The 20,907-nt window shown below is 37.6% G+C and overlaps 1 protein-coding gene across 6 annotated transcripts in view; it reads right to left on the bottom strand.

The window, feature by feature from the left end:
* Positions 1–1,225: 1,225 nt before the first annotated feature.
* klc1a (kinesin light chain 1a) overlaps positions 1,226–20,907 on the bottom strand; it is a 59,197-nt gene continuing 39,515 nt past the window's right edge. For 3 of the 6 annotated variants that reach the window (XM_067421531.1, XM_067421534.1, XM_067421533.1), the window contains exons 15-17: positions 10,826–10,956; positions 8,344–8,407; positions 1,226–3,588 (exon numbers count right to left, since the gene is read on the bottom strand). In XM_067421531.1, the coding sequence (XP_067277632.1) occupies positions 3,523–3,588; positions 8,344–8,407; positions 10,826–10,956 (261 nt within the window). In that variant the 3' untranslated portion in view covers positions 1,226–3,522. Of the gene's footprint in view, positions 3,589–8,343; positions 8,408–10,825; positions 10,957–12,928; positions 15,356–20,907 lie in introns of those variants that run through there. The other 3 variants (XM_067421535.1, XM_067421536.1, XM_067421537.1) reach the window with 2 other exon arrangements.

Here is a 20,907-nt window from a genome sequence, read left to right as displayed (position 1 = left end):
CTCAAGCGAAACCCATGGCTATCGATCTCAGCTAATAGGTATGATCCAGAATCACATTCGGAGGCTGAAATAAATTGAACAGGAGAAACAGCAACAACAGGACGTCCGTCTCTGTGGTATGTACTGTATTTACTGGCCTGTAAACATTTGTGTGTCTTTACTCGCAGTTTATGAGGACATGATTCGGTTTATGGACTATTGTATGCGACTAAACCTTAGCAGTAGCAAGCAAAACGGTTCTGCACATCAGACTAGTGTAACATTATACATAGAACAGCAATGGAGTCCGTTAGCGCATTTGAATGACGAAGCACGCGATCGTGTCGTTTACTGATGTTTACTCACGTGACGATAGCCAACAGCCCAGACATTTGAAGCAGTTTTACTCTCCGGCTGCTTCCAAAGCAGGACCGAACCTTTATCGCTGGGACTGCTCCGTCAAAAACACACTTCTTTGGTATGATTTGGTGAAGTCCTGTGACAGCAGTGACCGTGGAAATCCACTTTGCAACGCGACTGAAGCGATGCGGTGAAGCTTCCCGTCATTTCTGCGTTCAAATCGGTTCAAATGCAGCGCTGCCATCCCGGAATGCTGTGCTGAAGCGTTGAAGTCGCTTGATGTCACCCATAGAAATAAAGTGGAGCACGGCGTGTTTATGGGCATGCATTTCCTCTCTCGCTCTAGTCATGCACGCTACCGGGAGAAGAGCCCGTACGGCCCATACAAGGACCTTCTGCTCTATTAACGTCAAGTCGAGCCATACTCGAAAAAAACTCTCCGAAACTTGTGAGAAACCGGAAGGAGTATTTTTGACACAGAAATACTCCATCAAACGTCCAACATTAGTTTTTGAAACTTTGTCTATGTTTAGGATGGGAATCCAAGTCTTTACCAGTGTAAAAAGCTCAGTATGCATGAAATACAACGTCAAGTTATTACGTTTTGCAATACAAGAACACGAATACATTTTACCTACCTTTTTTATAGAAGTACATAGAAGTTAAAGACACCTAAAAATGTGACCCGTAAGATTATATAATGTCTGTCTATATATATATATATATATATATATATATATATATATATATATATATATATAGAGAGAGAGAGACACACTAATCCCCATAATAAAGGTGATACTGTTATCGCAAGGTATCACTGATACATAGAATGTTAATAACACCACTCGACTCTCCAACAGGGGGAACTAAAACCCACACAATCTTAAAGTAGTAGAGTACTTCTGTTGTCTTTATTCAAGTATATACACTATGCCATATAATATTAAGAGCAACACAACAAAAACACAGCGGTAAATGCAGTTTAGCCAGCACAGCGGCAGCCTGAGAAAGTGGAAGATACACGAGTCCAGTGCGAAATTTAGGATACACATAAACATACAAAACATTAATAAACACAAGTGGTAGAAGACAGAGACGGACAGTAGAAATGCAACATTAATAACCACAAAAAAATAAATGTTAGGGTTATACAGGTCACAGCAGTCCCTGCTATTACACACAGGTTGTGTCATTTTATAACATTTCTGATGCTATATTGCCTTTATGTACATTTTATTGGAACCTTTAAGTCCTATCTTGTTTTTAAAGATCAATCCATAAGCAATTGCAAAGTCTTTACAATTCAACATCTGACTTGAGGGAGTCCCACGTCTAACCCCATTCTCAAAAAAAAAGAAAAGGCCAAATTGAACGAACTGATCAACAGTCAAAAAAAAGCAACAACAACAACAAAAAAACATGCAAATAAACAGTCTGAAAATGAAATTCAAACATGTGAAGGGCACTTTCAGTTCCACAAGTGTGTAGCAAAGCTCCAATTAGTGACGTAAACAAGTGGATACTATGTATAAAAATGCAAATGATATATTTATTCATTTAGACTACAAAGACAACCGAAACACAAGCCGAGCAAATTTTCCAGCTTTTGTCACTAAAACATTTGATGTAAGATCAAATTCACCCAACACAGCAGCTACCCTATTGCACATTGTCACAATGCAGAGAATTAACATGCATTAAAACTTGTACACACATATGATTAATTAATTACTGCATCAAACTGTAATATAATATATTACACCAACAGAAAGGTTATAACGAAAGTTGCATGGATACAGAGAACAACATCAACAAAAAAAGTCAAGAAGGCCATTTGAGCAGTGCACTATATTAGCATAAATCCATGACACGATACATTGATATATTGGGCTTTTATTTGACCACAATATTAAAAATGATTTACTTTGTAAAATCTTGACTGACATTTTGACCTTAAAGAGCTCAAGCTGTTCTGTCTTCATACACAAAATTCAATAACTTCCACATTCATTAGTAAGAACCTGCCTGAGGCACTCACAAGGCACGCTCGCTTTCAAACAGGTACTGTAGATAAACATCTGGGGACAGAAATCATATTCCAGTGCATTCTTTTCTGGAGTAGCAATACTTGTAACTCCATGTGAGATAACATCACAAATAACAAAGACAAAGGCTTATTGTTCGTGAAAAAGTTCAATATTCAGTTTGCAGACCTCATTAGCAAATATTATGGTGGTGTAAGAAGTAAAACCAGTCAAAACATTTATATCAACTGAAAGCATCTATGAACCAAATCCAAGCGATAAAACTGAGGTAAACAACTCAATTTAGTTCCGTAACATTTAATGGATTCATAAGTGTAACATTATCCTATGAGATCATTCAAAGTGCTGTGTTACTTTGCATACTGAATCTGTTCTTTCAGTCCTGAGATTTAATCCACATTCTTCTGTAACCATGACAGCCTAAAAGAATTTTCTTTTTACCATGCGGTAGGATTTTTCCTAATTCTTGTGTTATAAACCAGATACAAAAATAAGGCCTTTCCCTCCAAGAAAATGTGCATCACTAAACCATAACTCATGTAAACATTGACCTTCATTAACATGGCGCAGTTCTCACTTTATTAAGGGAATAAGTTTGATTGTATCAGTACTTTACAGAAGCATCATGGTCCTCTGGTGTAACTCAAGATATAAACAACATTAAAGTCATCAATGGCAGACCAAATGGGACGAAAACTCAAACAAGTGACAATTTTGTCTATAAACACTCAGATATGCACACATCTGAATATGCACACTTAAGTCACTTTAAAACAGTCCTATAGTTGTGGGTTTCAATAAAGCATCAAAGTACATCACAAAACTAATTAAAGCAGCAAAAAAAATGCCATTAAGAGTGTCTAGTCTCAACCTGAGTCCCAATAGCGTCTTCTATTTTCAGATTTCTTTGCTAATTTCCATCTTTGCAGAACATAATTTGATGTGCACTTTGGTTCTGGTTGAGCTTTTTTACATCGTTTCTACAGCTAACTTACCAGAAATTAAATACATATACAAAGACTCGAAAACAAAAGTAACCTCTGGAGAAGGTAGTCCTGTCTAAACACAGCTCATGACAGTCCGATGAAGAGACCTCCTAGTACCTCTCTTCATTGGGACATCCAAGCGCAGACCTTCAATGCGCCAGGTCAGTGTGACTGGAACTCAGGTCGCGCGTCTTCCTTAGACTATTATTTCGTTCCTGTAAGAAAGATACAATAAACTGAGCTCAGGAGATCCTGAAGGAAGTGACCGAAAGACCGGTCAGGGTAAGTTAGGGCACCCTCAAGATACGTTATACAAATGTCTTCTTGTAAACTAAACCATTACTTGTTTTGTGCAGTCTATTTTACATTATCAATTCACACATTAAAAGTTCTATTAGATTACATTTTGCCAGGACAGTGTTAGGGCAGAAAAAAAGGTGATTTTAAACTAAAGATTCTCTAAATTAAAAAATATCATTAAGGCTGTTGGGGACAGTTCATATAGGTCACGCCTGGGGGCCGGATATTTCTTCATTATATAATCTCTTGGAACTTGACAGTAACATTAGCTTGAGTTGGGATTTTAAAGGTGCAGTGTTTAATATTTATTAGGATCTACTGACAGAAATGCTATATAATATGCATACCTATGTTTTCAGTGGTGTATAAACATCTTACATAATGAACCATTATGTTTTTTTTCCGTTTTTTTTTTTCCTTAGAATGAGCCATTTTTATCTACATACACCATGGGCCCCCTTACAGTGAAATTGCCATTTTGCGCCACCATGTTTCTACAGTAGCCCTGAATGGACAAACTTCTTTACAGAGCACTAGCTACTCTGCTACCGTGTCAGACAACAACATCTTTGTCTCGTGTCAGACACCGTAGCTTCTCCATGTGCTTCGAAAGGGAGGGGTGAGCGGTGGCCGGTTGCAATTCACTGCTAAAATGTACACAGTGCACCTTTAACAAACAGTAACATCTACACATTTTCAACAACCTCAGTTAACACTTAAATATTCTTACTTGAGTTAGAACCCTACTCTTATTCAAATTAACCATTGCTTTTCGATAGCATCATACAGATCATTAGCCTAGAAATCTAGACGCACCCTAGCGGCAGCAAATCTAATCTGCCCGCAAGTGTTGTCTAGCAACTCTCAATACACTTCTGAGCTGTAAACGCCAAACTCTTGTCTGGCCAATCACATTGTAAATAGAGTCAGTGGGCGGGACTTAACATAATGACAGCCGAATAGCCCTTGCGTGCTTCTAGTAAACACAGAAACTGTCGTCTGGTGAACGGCGGTCTTTCGAATCAGCTTTGACCGCGACTCTGGAAGACTTGGAGTTAAGCTTTTTTTCTGAGAAAAGAACAAAGAATGGCACTGAAGTCATTCTTAAAAAGGAGAGATGTGTTCGGAGAGTTTTGCCGACCGGATACGGTGAATGTTTAATCAGTCAGCGAGCTCTGTTTCACCTTCGTTGCTCTGGTTGGTGTAGCGCTATCCTATCGCGTGCAGAGGGCGTTTGAAAGACAACGTTTATCCCGCCCCTCGGATTGAGCCCTGTCAATGGTGAGTTTCCAGACCAAACATCTTGATGTGGGTCTGGCTTGTCAGGCTAACAGATCATGATAACCACAGGTTAAACCTTACATTGCACCTCACTACCATGGTAAAAAAAATATTGTTTCTATGGTATCTCGAATGGCTTTATAGCATTCAGTCTTTTAACAAATTTACTATAAATACAATGGCATCAAAGGGTTAGATTATAACAAAAGTTTGTTATTTGCTCATATTTCATTGCTCCTTTAATATTTAATCCATGTCTACAATAATATAATAACATTTGATTTGAATATCCCACATTTCTGCCACAATACCATGTTTACAGTTAGTGGTACTACAGTAAATCCATGGTAAATGCTTGTGATTTGTGGATTGAAAAGTAGGCTATCCTAACTTGATCGTTGTTGCACAAAGTTTCTCCAGTTTTCCTTGTCAGTGGTGTTAAGAATGGTAGCGCTGGTTTCATTAAATGTACTTACACAGTACGCAATGACAGACACACAAGGTTTAGTTTACAGCAATGGTTTGCTACTTGCTAATGCTAGTTGGTGACCAGTGGTATTAGGGGAAGGGGCATTCACATTCTAGAAAGCATTCGATTGAACAAAAAGCTGGACACACCAATTTATACAAAATTAGATATATACAGTGCCTTGCGAAAGTATTCAGCCCCCTTGAACTTTGCAACCTTTTGCCACATTTCAGGCTTCAAACATAAAGATATAAAACTGTAATTTTTTGTAAAGAATCAACAAGTGGGACACAATCATGAAGTGGGATGAAATTTATTGGATATTTCAAACTTTTTTAACAAGTCAATAACTGAAAAATTGGGCGTGCAAAATTATTCGGCCCCTTTACTTTCAGTGCAACAAACTCTCTCCAGAAGTTCAGTGAGGATCTCTGAATGATCCAATGTTGACCTAAATGACTAATGATGATAAATAGAATCCACCTGTGTGTAATCAAGTCTCCATATAAATGCACCTGCACTGTGATAGTCTCAGAGGTCCGTTTAAAGCGCAGAGAGCATCATGAAGAACAAGGAACACACCAGGCAGGTCCGAGATACTGTTGTGGAGAAGTTTAAAGCCGGATTTGGATACAAAAATATTTTCCAAGCTTTAAACATCCCAAGGAGCACTGTGCAAGCGATAATATTGAAATGGAAGGAGTATCAGACCACTGCAGATCTACCAAGACCTGGCCGTCCCTCTAAACTTTCAGCTCATACAAGGAGAAGACTGATCAGAGATGCAGCCGAGAGGCCCATGATCACTCTGGATGAACTTCAGAGATCTACAGCTGAGGTGGGAGACTCTGTCCATAGGACAACAATCAGTCGTATACTGCACAAATCTGGCCTTTATGGAAGAGTGGCAAGAAGAAAGCCATTTCTTTAAGATATCCATAAAACGTGTTGTTAAAAGTTTGCCACAAGATACCCTGGAGACACACCAAACATGTGGAAGAAGGTGCTCTGGTCAGATGAAACCAAACTTTGGCAACAATGCCAAACGTTATGTTTGGCGTAAAAGCAGCACAGCTCATCACCCTGAACACACCATCCCCACTGTCAAACATGGTGGTGGCAGCATTGGGGTTTGGGCCTGCTTTTCTTCAACATGGACAGGGAAGATGGTTAAAAGTGATGGGAAGATGGATGGAGCCAAATACAGGACCATTCTGTACGAAAACCTGATGGAGTCTGCAAAAGACCTGAGACTGGGACGGAGATTTGTCTTCCAACAAGACAATGATCCAAAACATAAAGCAAAATCTACAATGGAATGGTTCAACAATAAACATATCCAGGTGTTAGAATGGCCAAGTCAAAGTCCAGACCTGAATCCAATCGAGAATCTGTGGAAAGAACTGAAAACTGCTGTTCACAAACACTCTCCATCCAACCCCACTGAGCTCGAGCTGTTCTGCAAGGAGGAATGGGCAAAAATTTCAGTCTCTCGATGTGCAAAACGGATAGACATACCCCAAGCGACTTACAGCTGTAATCGCAGCAAAAGGTGGCGCTACAAAGTATTAACTTAAGGGGGCCGAATAATTTTGCATGCCCAATTTTCAGTTTTTGATTTGTTAAAAAAGTTTAAAACATCCAATAATTTCGTTCCACTTCATGATTGTGTCCCACTTGTTGTTGATTCTTCACAAAAAAATTACAGTTTTATATCTTTATGTTTGAAGCCTGAAATGTGGCAAAAGGTTGCAAATTTCAAGGGGGCCGAATACTTTCGCAAGGCACTGTGTGTTTCTGATGCATTTTTAGCAAGCGGCAACCTCCCGCAGTTTCTCTTGAAGCCAATACGGAAGTGACTTAAACTGCAATTCCTCGACTGGCTGCAAAAGGGAGCAAAATCTCATTGAGCCCCATGTTAAAATTCTCAACTTTACAGCAGAAAAAAAAAACATGTTTACAGCCCGATACAAATTGTGGTTTTGGTCTATACGGCTAATTTTGCCCTTCATGAAAACTGTGAGGGGGGGGGGATTTTTTTTTAATGACTAATTCGTTTGCATTATATAAAGCCTTAAAGTTCTGCATAATTAAGTGCGTGGCCACTTTGATTAAAAGGTTGATAACCAATTATCCGCTGTCTGTTAGTCATCACGTCACCTCAGCTCTGCCCACGTCCCGCCTCTTTGCCAATTTTCTGTTATCCGGCGATGGCCAGCTCATCTCTACTTTACCCTTCAAAACTGCACTTCAAAATCCTATGGGTGACGTCACGGACACTATGTCCATATTTTTTACAGTCTATGTTTTTTAGCGATCTTCCAAAATGTGATAAAAAAAATTGTATTTTAGCATAAAGATAACTGAAAAGCAAATGTGGACTAAAACTCACAAAAATACAGTTGCATTTCAGTGTCCTTATTTTCAGACCAAAAAACTGGACAAATGACCCAAAAAACAATATGAAATAGTGCTGTTAAGGTGAATATGCATCTTTTTAGGTATAATAAATACACAACTTAATGCATTAGCTGAACTTCTGGATTGTTTCTTAACAAAGTGTTCATTTCATAACCGAAGACCATTAGTGGTTACTGTGGATTTTAGCAAACAAACTCAAATGTGTTGGTCTGTGAGATCTCACACATACAGTTAATTAATGCGTGTTAATATGGCAATGATAGAGCTGTGGGTGTGTTGATAATAGATGCCCTCAAAACAAACAAGAGTATGAGACTGAAAAAGACAGTAAAGTGCCAGACACATTGGCCAGAAAAATAAAGAGATCAAGAGGAATTGAGAGACTGAATGAAACAGATATATACAAGACGGAGACAGACATCAAGAACAGACTGAGCTGAAAACTGAGGAGAAAGCTGTCAGGAGAGAGAAAGAGCAGGAAAGAAAGATGTTGTCTTACTTTGAGTTCTCCCACAGGTTTATCCGGCTCGTTGAGAACTCCAAGAGAGCTGGCCCTCTTCATGCTGCATCCGAGAGAGCCACATGCAAGCACGTCAGTTAGGTCAAAGGGCAGGTGTGAGGGGTCACGGAGGGATGGGAATGTGAGGGTTAAAACATGTAAAAGCAATCACTCAATGATGTTACGTTACAATGTGGATAAGATAAAAACACCACAATGGAAAGACATGCAATGACATACTGGCCATGTACACACTGCAGCCTGTTTTGTACACGCAGTGTTCAGTAATTTAAGAGTGACAACTGCAATCTACAACTTAATTCCAGATTTTTTATTTATTTTTATTATTAACAAAAATTATATTTAGTGTGTATGGAACGGAACAACTAGTTAAAAGGGACAGTTCACCCAAAAATGTGAATGAATTTAGTAATTCATAATAAATAATTAAATGTATTCATCATATAAAGCAATCAGATTTCATCAAAAAATATCTTCATTTGTTTTCCTAAGACGTATGAAAGGATTTTGAACGACATGAGGGTGAGTAATTAATGACAGAATTTTCATTTTTGGGTGAACTAACCCTTTAATGGCATATTTAAACGTGCATCATATACGTGTCTCTCTTCTGTATGTGTGGAGCAAAAAAGGGATCGAGGTACGAGTTCTGACTCATTCGTGATGCTAGATCTTGCTAGAAAAGCAGCACAAAACTACAGGCCCATAAAAATCCAAAATAAATCTCAATTGAAAACAAAAATGAAATATTGTGACCAGCAATGGTCCACATTAAAAACTCCCTAAACCCAAACATGCCTACAAACACTTATAAAATGGACATGGCAAAACTTAAAAGGGAGTGCTGTGTGAAGTAGCCTTACAGACAAAACACAACACCCCTATCAACTGTGGTCATGTTAAATTTGCAGAACATCGCTTTGGTTGCTGTAATATATTACTTTAAATCCCAAATAGTGTATACCAAACACTCGAGACGCCAGAACGTCAATCATCACAATTTCAGGAGAAAGAAATTTTCCATACACACACGAAACGGTCATTTTCACTCCAGTATTTAAATGTCACTCATAGAACTTTCCAGTGTGTACATGGTCACTGTTACGTTAGTCATCTACCACATGTTTTTTGATACTTCTCTCATTACTCACAGATAAAATATTCTTATACAGAATAATTTTTTTTTAAATACTACTACTGGGCTATTTCAAGTCCAATCCTCTGATTGTTAACCGTGTAAACGCATTACAGTCTGTGAAAAGGGTTCGTTGTAAAGTGAATTTCAAACAGTAAAAAAAAAAAAAAGAAGGAAAAAAAAGCCAGTGAGTTGGTAGACAAGTAGGTGAAGATGAGGAGAGAGGTTAAAAAAAATTGGATAACACTGCAAGGGACAAAAAGACAGAATATGGAGGAAACAGGCATGCAGCAGACAGCGAATTTGCATGGAAATGTTTATTCAAATTAAACAAATGTACAACACAGCACAGAGTAATAAAAGTCCTCAAATAAAAAAATAACAAAACAGATCCAAGCAGACACAAAAAGGCATTAAGAAACCCACCAGGCAAAAAGGCATAACAGATGAACTAAGTAACCACAACACACCAGAAAATATAGTTCAAATGCAAAAAATAAATTAAATCAAATTGCATTTTACAGGGTAAGGAGAGAAAGTTAGTCACATCTGGCAAATCAGATGCTTTAGGAACCCCAGTGAGCCGTCCTGAACACACTGCATCATAACGTCATCCGTCCGTCACATTAGATGTCAATGTATCATTCAGGATTAAGCAGGTTTATACATGTGCAAAAATACAGCCCAGTTAATAAAGCAAGCAAATCCCTTCATCCACTTAAAGCTGAGTAGTGAAAGAGAAAGACTGCATATACCAGGACTTTCCTTCATTATAACGTCATCAGTGTGCGCAAAATCCCATCTCCATGTAGTAAACCACCTGCCTTCCTCACATTAAAAGAGATTATTCTATAAAACCAGTCCCATCAGCCTTTTAAAAAAGAAAAGCAATTTTTTGGTGTCATCCAGTGTTTCAGATTTGGGAGACATTCACTTTAATTCATTTTATGTTCTCCATATTTACAGTCTATACCTCCCATTGACATTTAAATGATTTTTTTCGAATGACAATTTCAGACCGACATTTCAGATTGTAATTCTGTCTCTGTGAAATCCTAAACTACTCAATCCCGCTCCTTGAGATCTACCCCACTGCAGAGTTCAGTTGAAACTCTCATTGTATCATTTTAACAATGTCTCCCCAACAGTGTGATTGAGCGTTTTCCTTTCCCAGTTTTCAAACAATATAGCAATTCAAGTTACTATTCCAGTGTATGGTCATGATGTCACGTTCGCCTACCCATCGTTGAGTCCATAGTGGGAAGGTTTGGGATATTGGAATGGGGAAGTTTGGTCTGAAAATAGGATGGAAGTGGTGATAGTTACCCAGGATTTTTGGGTTCGTTTTCCCGTAAGCCTCCTCCTTTGAGCTTGCGGACCAGTTTCTCACTGCTGCGTCGGATAGAAGCCCGCAGTTTACTAAAGGAACCGCTGCGCTTCAACGAGCCAGAGCCGTCCTGTCAACAGAGAGGCTGCAGCGTTAAAACCGCACATACTGATTAACATACTGCACATTAGTGAAAGAGGTCACACAAGCTCATCATCAAACACACTCAAGCACAATGATCACTTACCCGGATCTGGAAATAAATATGTGGTTTAAAAGGGATAGTTCACCCAAAAGAGAAAATTCATATGAATCTCCATATGTGAATACAAGCTTAAATTGAATCTGTTCATCATATAAAGTGATCGTGTCTCTTTAGAAATTCAATCAGATTAGTTCTCTTCAAAAAACTCTTTTGAAGCGTCAAAGTGATAGTTGTGTAGCTGTCAATGGAGGGACAGAAAGCTCTCAGATTTCATCCAAAAGATCTTCATTTGTGTTCCAAAGAGAGAAGTCTTATGGGTTTGGAATGGCATGAGTGAGGAAATGATGGCCTTTTTGGGTGAACAATCTCTTTAAACTAAAACATTCACTTCTAAATCTCTTAAATATGGCTCACACATGACCACAATTAAATATTAATTTTATTTTAATCATTTTTTGAAAGAAAGAGTTTACTGTATAAATAATTTTCTCACACTCTACTCAAAAAATATATATATTTATTACCATTTCTTAAATGACTCTCCAATACTTTTTCCAGCTATTCACGAGTACTGGAGGGATTCTATAATTGCAGGTACATTTGGTGTCCAAAGTCATTATTGTTTGGTAATAATGGTTTTATTGTTATACACAAATATTGTTACTTACTGTAATGGATCACAACATGTTACAGTCCATAACAATAACATTTCTGTCAAAAGTGTCTTATACAGCTGAAAAGCATGATTTCCTGTATTTTATTTGAGGTACATTTCATTTTTATTTAAATAATCCTAAATAGTAATCTTCCTAGTTCTACAAGATTAAATTGTTTAGAAATTACTTTTATCTTATAAAAATGTGTCCATAAATCTTCCATCAATTATGTTACCGTACTATGCTTTTCCTTTAAATTGAGAGAAATTATACTCCCACAACTATGCAATTTGGAAATTATATCACTTTTCCTCACTGATAAGAAACACTGAAAGGTATGTATAATAATAGTATAATAATACTTTAATCTAAGAAGTTCTTACACCAAGTGTTATTTTGTAAAACGTCTAAATTGTTACCACAATGTCAAAAGGAAACCAGAATTGAACACTGATCACGGTGAAATTGAAACTCTTTTAATCATGATTTTAATTTCTGTTAATCATGATTTTATTATTGCCATGGGCTCTTAGCATTTAATGTTAGCAAGTAGAGTTTTTGGCTAAAAAGTTTAAAATTTCCAATCCTCTTACCGTCAAACTGTTACAGATGTTATTTGTCTGTAACAGATAACAAACAACACTATAAAGACATTACTTTTCTGTTAGTGAAGAGATTTTTTCTTAACTTTTTGAAATGCAAAATGTACCTCCAATTATAGAACCACTCGCTAGATAAGAAAACGGCCACTTCGAGCTAATGAAACATTTTACTAGAACGATCCCTACAGAAATTTAAATGTAAAAAAAAAAAAAAAAAAAAAATCACAATTTTAAAATTATTTTAAGTTGCCAGGTTTGAAATTTTCCCATGAACATATGTAAAAATCTGTAGGTCTAGGTCCGGATACATTTCTTCCTCCGATCTTTACCACAGTCTGCTCTGCTGCAGTCTCTTCTGCTGCGACCTCTCACCTTTGACCCCCTGAACCTGGCTATTCATCCAGGGGCTTGGAAAAGCGACGAGGATTTTGGAGTGGGCTGATGGAGGTGGAGGGGGGAGGAAGGAGAAGTTTGAAGAAGATGCAACACTGACCCTCCATTAAAAAGACAAGCAGTTTTTGCAGTCAGCCACAACACGTCCAACTCGCACACACACCAACATCAGTTTAAAACATTTCACCGGAAAAACACACATATGCTTTCAAGACAGATAAAGAGAAGGAGAACACAGGCAGAGGCTGTGATCAGCAAAGTCAGTTTTATTTGAAGTTATGAAAGACACAAGATGCAGCAACACACCAGAGAACATGTTAGTAGAAGAAAGAAAACAAGAGCAACAGATTCTACAGACATGCTTCTATTCGCCCCATCTCATCCCTCTTTTTCTTCTTATCAACCCATCTCCCTTCTCTAAAGTTCTACTATATACAATGGTCTCACAATAATGAATGAACAATATGAAAATGGCTTGAAATAGTGTGTGGGGAAACAAGATTTGGTGGCCTATACATATGCTGAACAACACAACCATGCCACATTAATGCACTGTACAGGAAGTTTGAGAGAGAGATAGCATTACAGGGCTCACTTTTAAACAGCAGTTCAAAGTTCAAATGGCTCCCATCGCTACAAGACATTGAGGGAAACCAATGAGAAACAAGAGAAGTGCCACAGGCCTTGCAGAGCAAATCAATGTTAGCGTCAATACAAGAAAAGCTCCATTTACAGCACTCCTGGCATAATGGTGATTAGCACAATGTATAATTTCGACTCATCTCTCGGTTTATTCATTTTTAGGGATGCATGATATAGACCACCATATCGGTATCAGTCGATATATGTTCATTTTTAAATGTTATCGTTATCGGCCTAATAAGAAAATGTAGCTGATATATTAAAGCCGGATCTCACGAAAATGCATATAAATAGTACGTGTGCAATGTATACGCCAAAACTCATTTTGGCGTGCATATGATACGCTGTTTTTCGCGTGCATATGAAACGCACTTTATGGCGTATTATACATACGGACCCCCCCACCCCACTACCCTAAACCTACCTAAGAGCGTGTCATATATACGCCATAAAGTGCGTATCATATGCATGCGAAAAATAGCGTATCATATGCACGCCAAAATGAGTTTTGGCGTATACATTCCACAACATTGCACACTTGTTCTATTTATACGCATTTAGATGTGATCGGGTTGATTAAAGCAGATAAATAATGGATTATCTCCTTCAGCTGAGACACTTCAGATGTGGACAGTCCACCATGATGGCTTTGAGTCGCTCGAAATATGATTGGAATCGTATTTCTTCAATAAGGAAAACGCAGTTAAGTGCAACATGTGCCGCACAAGTCTGTGAAATAGGCTACATAAAATTATAATGAGATCATAATTGTGTGCCTGGGACGTGGATTTAATGATGAGAGTTTTGTTTGTATAATCAGGCTCTCAAAAATTATATAAAATTTGGATTTAGCTTTATCTGCTTTCAAATTAAAATAAATATTGGTTAATCGCATCAGCCCAAAAAATTTATATCATATTATATATTTATGCCTCCCTATTTTGGTTTTATTATCATCATTTTTTTTAGCACTGCCCTGAATAAACTTTTTTTTTTTAACATAATATATACGTTTCAATATAGTACACAAGACAAAATTAAAGCCAAATTTAAAAAAAACTTTTTTAAATAAATTCAGCTATAAGTTCAAATATTGTTTCAAAAGTATGACCACATGTCCAAAGTTCTACACAATTATATTAAATAAAAAGAACAGATTTTTTCAGGAAACTTGACAATTTACAGCATTATACAAGTATGTTTTTTACATTTAAAAAAATTAATTTGAGAAATGAGATTGTGGTAATCAACGTTATGGCAAAAAATGCTTTAGCTGTAACTTATTATTGAACCCAGAATATGGCTAAACATGACGTCTACTCAGACTAAGGTCTTTACACAAATCTTTTATACAGATTTGTAATATAGTGCAAGACTATTTCTGACAGATAGGGTCACCATTCCTTTTGTGTTCAATGAAGAAAATAACAGCAAATAGGTTCAGAACGACATGAGGCCAAGTAAATAATGACAGAAAGTTCATTCTTGAGTGAACTATTGCTTAAAAACACCAAAGCTGCTGTATTGAGACTACAGCCGAGATGAAAATTACAGTCAGTGTTAAAGAAGGACGGGAAAATTGAGGATAGACCCTCTGGAGTATTGATCAAGGAAACAGAGTGTGTTTACTAAGAGAGAGCTACAGCAGGAGACTCTGAGATGGAGCTCTACAGGAAGTTAATTAGACACAGAGACATGGTGGCAGCTTACATTCCAGATGAACAGACAAACAGTTAAAGAGACTGACAGACAAGAGGAGACCTCCTTACGGACATATTACAGATTGACAGATTATTATAGCGCTGCAAGATAGAAGAGAGACTTAGTTCAGCTTTGACAAGAAGGAAAGGCCAAGGAATTTGGCCCGGTTGGATCTGTTTTAGCCCACTTATGCCCACAGGAGGAGGAGAAGGAAAGGTGCCGTTCGGAGAGAGGAGACGAAAAACATCAAAGCTGGAGAGGGGGGTGAGGAGGGCATCCATCATGCAGAAGGTAAGTTCAATAACCACAACAAGGCATCTGGAGTTACACCTGCCAACCACACAAGAAAGAAAGATAGAGAGAGCAATGCAAGAAGAGGCAGAATAAGTACACAAGGAGGAGAGAGAGGTTATAGAGAAAGAGGAACAGAGACAAAATGTTATATTATTAGGGAGACTGAAATTGAAAGCGGAGACAATGAAAAGAGATGGAAAAAACAAGAGATATTGAAAGCAAAATGAAATGTTAGATGGCAGTAAGGCCTGAAACATACTGTACGCAAGAAAATAAATTAATTCATGCCACTGGATTCTGAAATGTGCCAGTGTAACCCCTCCGGTTCTACTCGCACCACTCCGAGTCATATTTGAACCGGCATTTCCTGCATGGGGGGTAGGTATGCTAACAAGTACAGTACACACACTTCTCCCTCTCCATTCTCAGAGTTGCCACAAAGGGAGCTATAGCATGAGAGCAATTTTTTTCTTTAAAAGCTACATTGTGTGATATTTACCCCCATCTAGCGGTGTAAAGGTATATGACAATCCAGTGAACATTAGTTTCTGTTCCTCTCAATTCCGATTTCGTTTGAACTCCTACGGTGGGCGATTTAGTCCAAGATTAACATGGCTTCCAGTTCGACCTTGTTTATGACTGCCATCGAGTGTTAAAACGTGAAAAGCGAAGCTTGAATTTACGGGTATGTCCCTCTTTGGCTAATGTACTTTCAAGATGGAGGGGCAACATGGCGACTGGCATTCGAACCCCTCGCCCGTATGTATTTTCAATGGCATATTATAAACTTACGAGAATACTTTACTACTTGAAAGAAGTAAATATACATTAATGAGCACATATATTTTTGAAAGAACTAAGTGTTTTTAGCTAAGAATAAACTAAAAAAAAGCTTTAAAGCTGCACTATGTCCTTTTTTATCCACTAGAGGGCGCCTATTTAAAACAAAGTTTGAAGTAGTTTGTAGTTTGATGACGCTAAGTTTGAGCTCAGAATCTTGGGACATGGGGTCTTCACCTCACAGCTGGTGGAAAACAATCGGGATAGGACTGGGGCAGGAATCATGTTGATGGATCCTGCTATCATGCTATAGTCTGGATCGGATGGTGGACCTGCGTCTGGACATGACCAACACATCCTGGAGTGTCTGCTGAGACCGTGTCAATTGGTGTCTCTTCTGAATTTGCCTCACCGGCACGTCATCCTCAATAAACCCGTCTCCGGCGCAATAACTCCGATCTTTCATGTATTCATACTCTAGTGTAAACGACACGCCATCCTAAATAAACCCGTCTCTTGCATGATACCCCGAAATTTTGAATATTCCGATCTGATTTCTGACCTGTAAGGGTGCCAGAATAATAATGATACACTGTTTGTTAATAGGCCAGAGGAGAACTGGCACTCCGACTGAGTCTGGTGTCTCCCAAGGTTTATTTTTCTCCATCATGCCCTGATGGAGTTTAGGTTCCTTGCCACTGTCGTCTTTGGCTTGGCTTGCTCAGAGGGGGACACTTAAATTATGATCCAAATTATTAAACTAAATATACAAATAAAATTAATTAATTAGGTCTTATTTAATTCTATAAACTATAATACTGATCTGCCAACATTGTCGCTCTATGATGAATTAAAAGTGTTGAGCTGGGAGCTGAGCAAGGCCACTGGAGCGATTGTTGCCAAACACACGACTCGCGAGCAGCGGGACTTTTATTATTATGACGGGACACAGTCACGGGTGCCATTTCCGTTTTTCCGGTCATGAGTATGAGGGAATGCAGCTTTGTTAATCATATCAGATACATTTAAGTGTGTTTAAAAATATATGACGTTACTCTGTGCGTTCGCTCAGTGGCTGCTGTAACACTAGTTCACACTGCAAAGAGTAAAGCGTTACCGCCAAATAAAACTGGAAACCGAGAGTAACGCAGATATGACGCAATTGACAGGCGACTCACTCAGACGTCCCGGCTCCTTGGTTAAAATAGTGATTTTCTCACAGTTTACAAATAGTTGGAAACATTTGGGATATTGTAAGTACTCAACTGAACAAAATATATAACACTGGACTAGTGGTTTTTGGATATTTTACTGCAAAAATACTACATAGTGCACCTTTAATGGTCAGTTTACTCTTTCAGAGAATAACTTACTTCAGAGTGGACTTTGTGCTCTGTAACTTTGCAGAAATGCTCAAACAGCAGAATTACACATGATTGAAACTTGGAGAAACAACAAAAAAAAAAAACAGCATTATAGGGCTCCTTTAAAACCGAGACAAGAGTTAGCATTTTTACACTTTTAGCAACAGTTGCATCATCCTGAAGTCAATGGGCTTTTGTAAAAAATTCTGAAATAAGATATGTTTGAGTTTTATTCTATGACATAAAATACATCAATAATGTATTTTTTTTTTTTTTTTAAAGCTTTCATTAATCTTGAAAAAGGTGGTTGATGACGAGAGGTTTGCAAGGACATTAAACAATCACGCCAAACAGGAAATCCACAATCTTGCAAACTTAAACTTTCCCACTTATAGATTTTAAATAAAAATTGAAAGTTGTTGGAAGCTTAGCGGAAGCGGTCAAGATCGTTCATAGCCCACGTTTCGCTTTTAACTTCTGGTGATTGTCTTTAAAATTTAAAAAATCATACATTATGTTACATTACATCATGTTTTTATAATTTTTTTTATGAAGATTGTCTTTGTGGCTAACAAGTTTATGAATATTTAAATTCTTTGTTCACTGAGCTTATTTTAAGCAATAATCCAAAAACCATCGGCAATCAGCTTTTTTTTTGAAGGAACAAAGTTCACAAGGTACCAGGTTGATAAATGCGCTTTTGAGGAATAAATAATCAATGTATTTGCCAGGTTTTTGGCATTGGTCTATAGCAATTTGCATTTGCAATTTGTTGCGTTTGCATAAATAAGTGTTTTTAAGTCAAGGGAACATGTAAATGGGTTGTGGTAGATAAACTCCTCAGAAGAACCAGCAGAAACTCACAGGGGCATAAACAAAGCAAATGAAAGCTCCAACAAAACAAAGAACACTAATATAGTGCCGCTGTGATCACACATGGGATCATGCTTGTTTTGAGTAAAATGGCAGGCCGAAATAAATTCAGCACTGTAGTCTCATTTAGAGGCCAACGCCACAGGCCGTTTTCCATGACTCTATTCCTTCAACCCCGAGCGAGGTCTAAAAATGGCATGCTATCAACCCTGAGGTCCCATTGATTTGTGCAAGCTGATACATTATGGACCTCAGATTCGACTGGGAGAGGGATAGAAACAGATGAGGACAATAGCACGGAATGAGCTGGCAAGAGGTAGAAAGCAAGAGGATATTTTAAGTGCGCAAACAAACGCATTCACAAATAGGATTAGAGCATGCATTCAATGAGACAAATCAGAAAAACATCAGGAGTACAGAACACACAGCCCACACCAACATATGTGACCCCAATGTGAATGGGAGACCTCGCTGGTTTTGCTATGGCTCTATGCGAGTGCCTGTAATGTATGAAAACAAATGCATGTTTGAGAGATTTACAATATAACAGTACAGTATATAGAACGGAGCCATATGTGTGCAAGAGAAAGAGGCAAGGACATATAAGCAAGAAAGACAGGGAAGGGAGATTCAGGTAAATGAGATCACAGCCAAACCAGCTCGATGAATCTGATAGGAGCCTCCCACAACCTGAATTGGGGGCGGATTCTCACCAGGGGGGGATGCTGATTGGTTGTCTTAAAGCTATGGGGTTACTGTTGCTACGGCAGCATAAAAGTTGTGACTCAGAATTGCAGAGAGACTACAGCAGAGGTGTGATGATCAAAACAGCAGCTATGAAACATCTGCCTTACAGAAGAGAAGGAGCTCTCATTCATCTAATGAACAGCTACAGAGATTTTAGGAAGTTAATGAATGAGTTCTGTTTAGATTTACGATGATTCCGATCATTCATTAAACTTGTGGAATATTTTTAAACAATTCATTGCATCTGGCACATATTTGAGGATTGAGTGTGTTTAAAAGACAAACTGTGATTTAAACTCTAAACGCATTAGAATGATTTCAATAATGCAGCCCATCTTCTTAGCAATTGTTTTTAGAGACTGCAGGTACATTCAAAATTAAAGATTTTGCTCTTGTTTTTTAAGACATATTTTTTACTTTATATACATATATTTTATATAATACAATAAAATACAAAAAATTATTAACTTCTATAAAAATGGAACTGTATCAAACATTAATACTTATGAATATATAAAGTGTTTATAAATACACTAACACTTAAAGGTCTGGACAACTCTTATAATAATAAAAAGTATAATAAAATATTAGTAATAAAATGCATTACATTTAATAATATTATTAAACATAATTGAATATTAATAATAAATGCGTGTACATATATTTAGATGCATTTAGATGTAATTATAATAACAATATCATATATATATATATATATATATATATATATATATATATATATATATATATATTTATATATATATATATATATATAAACTTAAAGCATTTCTGTCTAAGACTCTAAATCAACAACAACAAAAAAGAAAGAAATCATTATACATAAATTAAGTCAGGTATGTCCAAACGTTTGATTGGTAGTGTATTTATGAAGATTATGTACTAAATAAACAGTATGTATAAAACAATCTCTGCAGTCAGTGGATATAATTTAACTGAGTTAATTATGGTTGAAAGGGTTAATAGGGTTTCAAGTCAGGCCACTATAAAGCACTACAGGCAAATCAATTTGACACTCAATCAGCATGAGGACTATGACTACCACAATGTGTGGAGTCAAAGTATAAAGAGTAACTTTGAGCCTCAGAAACAGGCCTGCAAATTCCACAGGCTACTCTTTGAGAGCAAAAGTGCTGAACTGACTGTGGTTACTTTCATACTCTCGATACTAAACTCCACACAAGCCACTGTTATAATATAAGTGCATGTTCCTGTTTAAAATAGAGTTTGATCAATACACCGGCACACAGCCGAATGAGTTATTCTTCATTTAATCTAATTGTGGTTGTGAGGTGGGGTGGATGTATGAGGGACATTGGCCCTCATTTATCAAAAGTGCGTACACCAAATTTCCAGCGTACACCTTGCGTACACCCAAACCCACGGTGACTTTGAGATTTATCAATATGGACGTTGGCGTACGGCACGCTCAAATCCTACGCCAGCTCAGGAGGTGGTGTACGCACGTTTGAGTTAGTGCGAAAATGCGCAGAAAAACAATTCCTAACACCACAAAACGCACTGACAAGATATGCTATATGACCCACTGTTAAAAACCACAACAACAACATTCAGTGTTTATTTTTGTGCAACATGAACGTCAATGTTTAATTTGTGTGACTTTACCAAAGTGTTTGATCTGTAGGCATATGTATTCCTCCAGTCGCGAGCCTGTGCGCTTTATCTGACGTTTCAGGCCCGCGCCTGGCCCAGCAGCTGCGCACGGACTGGGACTAAAATAATTCAGACTGACAAAATAATAAAAATGGCCTTCTTCTTTTAAATAATAATAAAATCAATAAAAAC

Source organism: Pseudorasbora parva, chromosome 17, assembly GCF_024679245.1.
Source record: "Pseudorasbora parva isolate DD20220531a chromosome 17, ASM2467924v1, whole genome shotgun sequence".
Taxonomy (NCBI): domain Eukaryota; kingdom Metazoa; phylum Chordata; class Actinopteri; order Cypriniformes; family Gobionidae; genus Pseudorasbora; species Pseudorasbora parva.
This window is presented reverse-complemented; position numbering and strand designations above follow the sequence as displayed.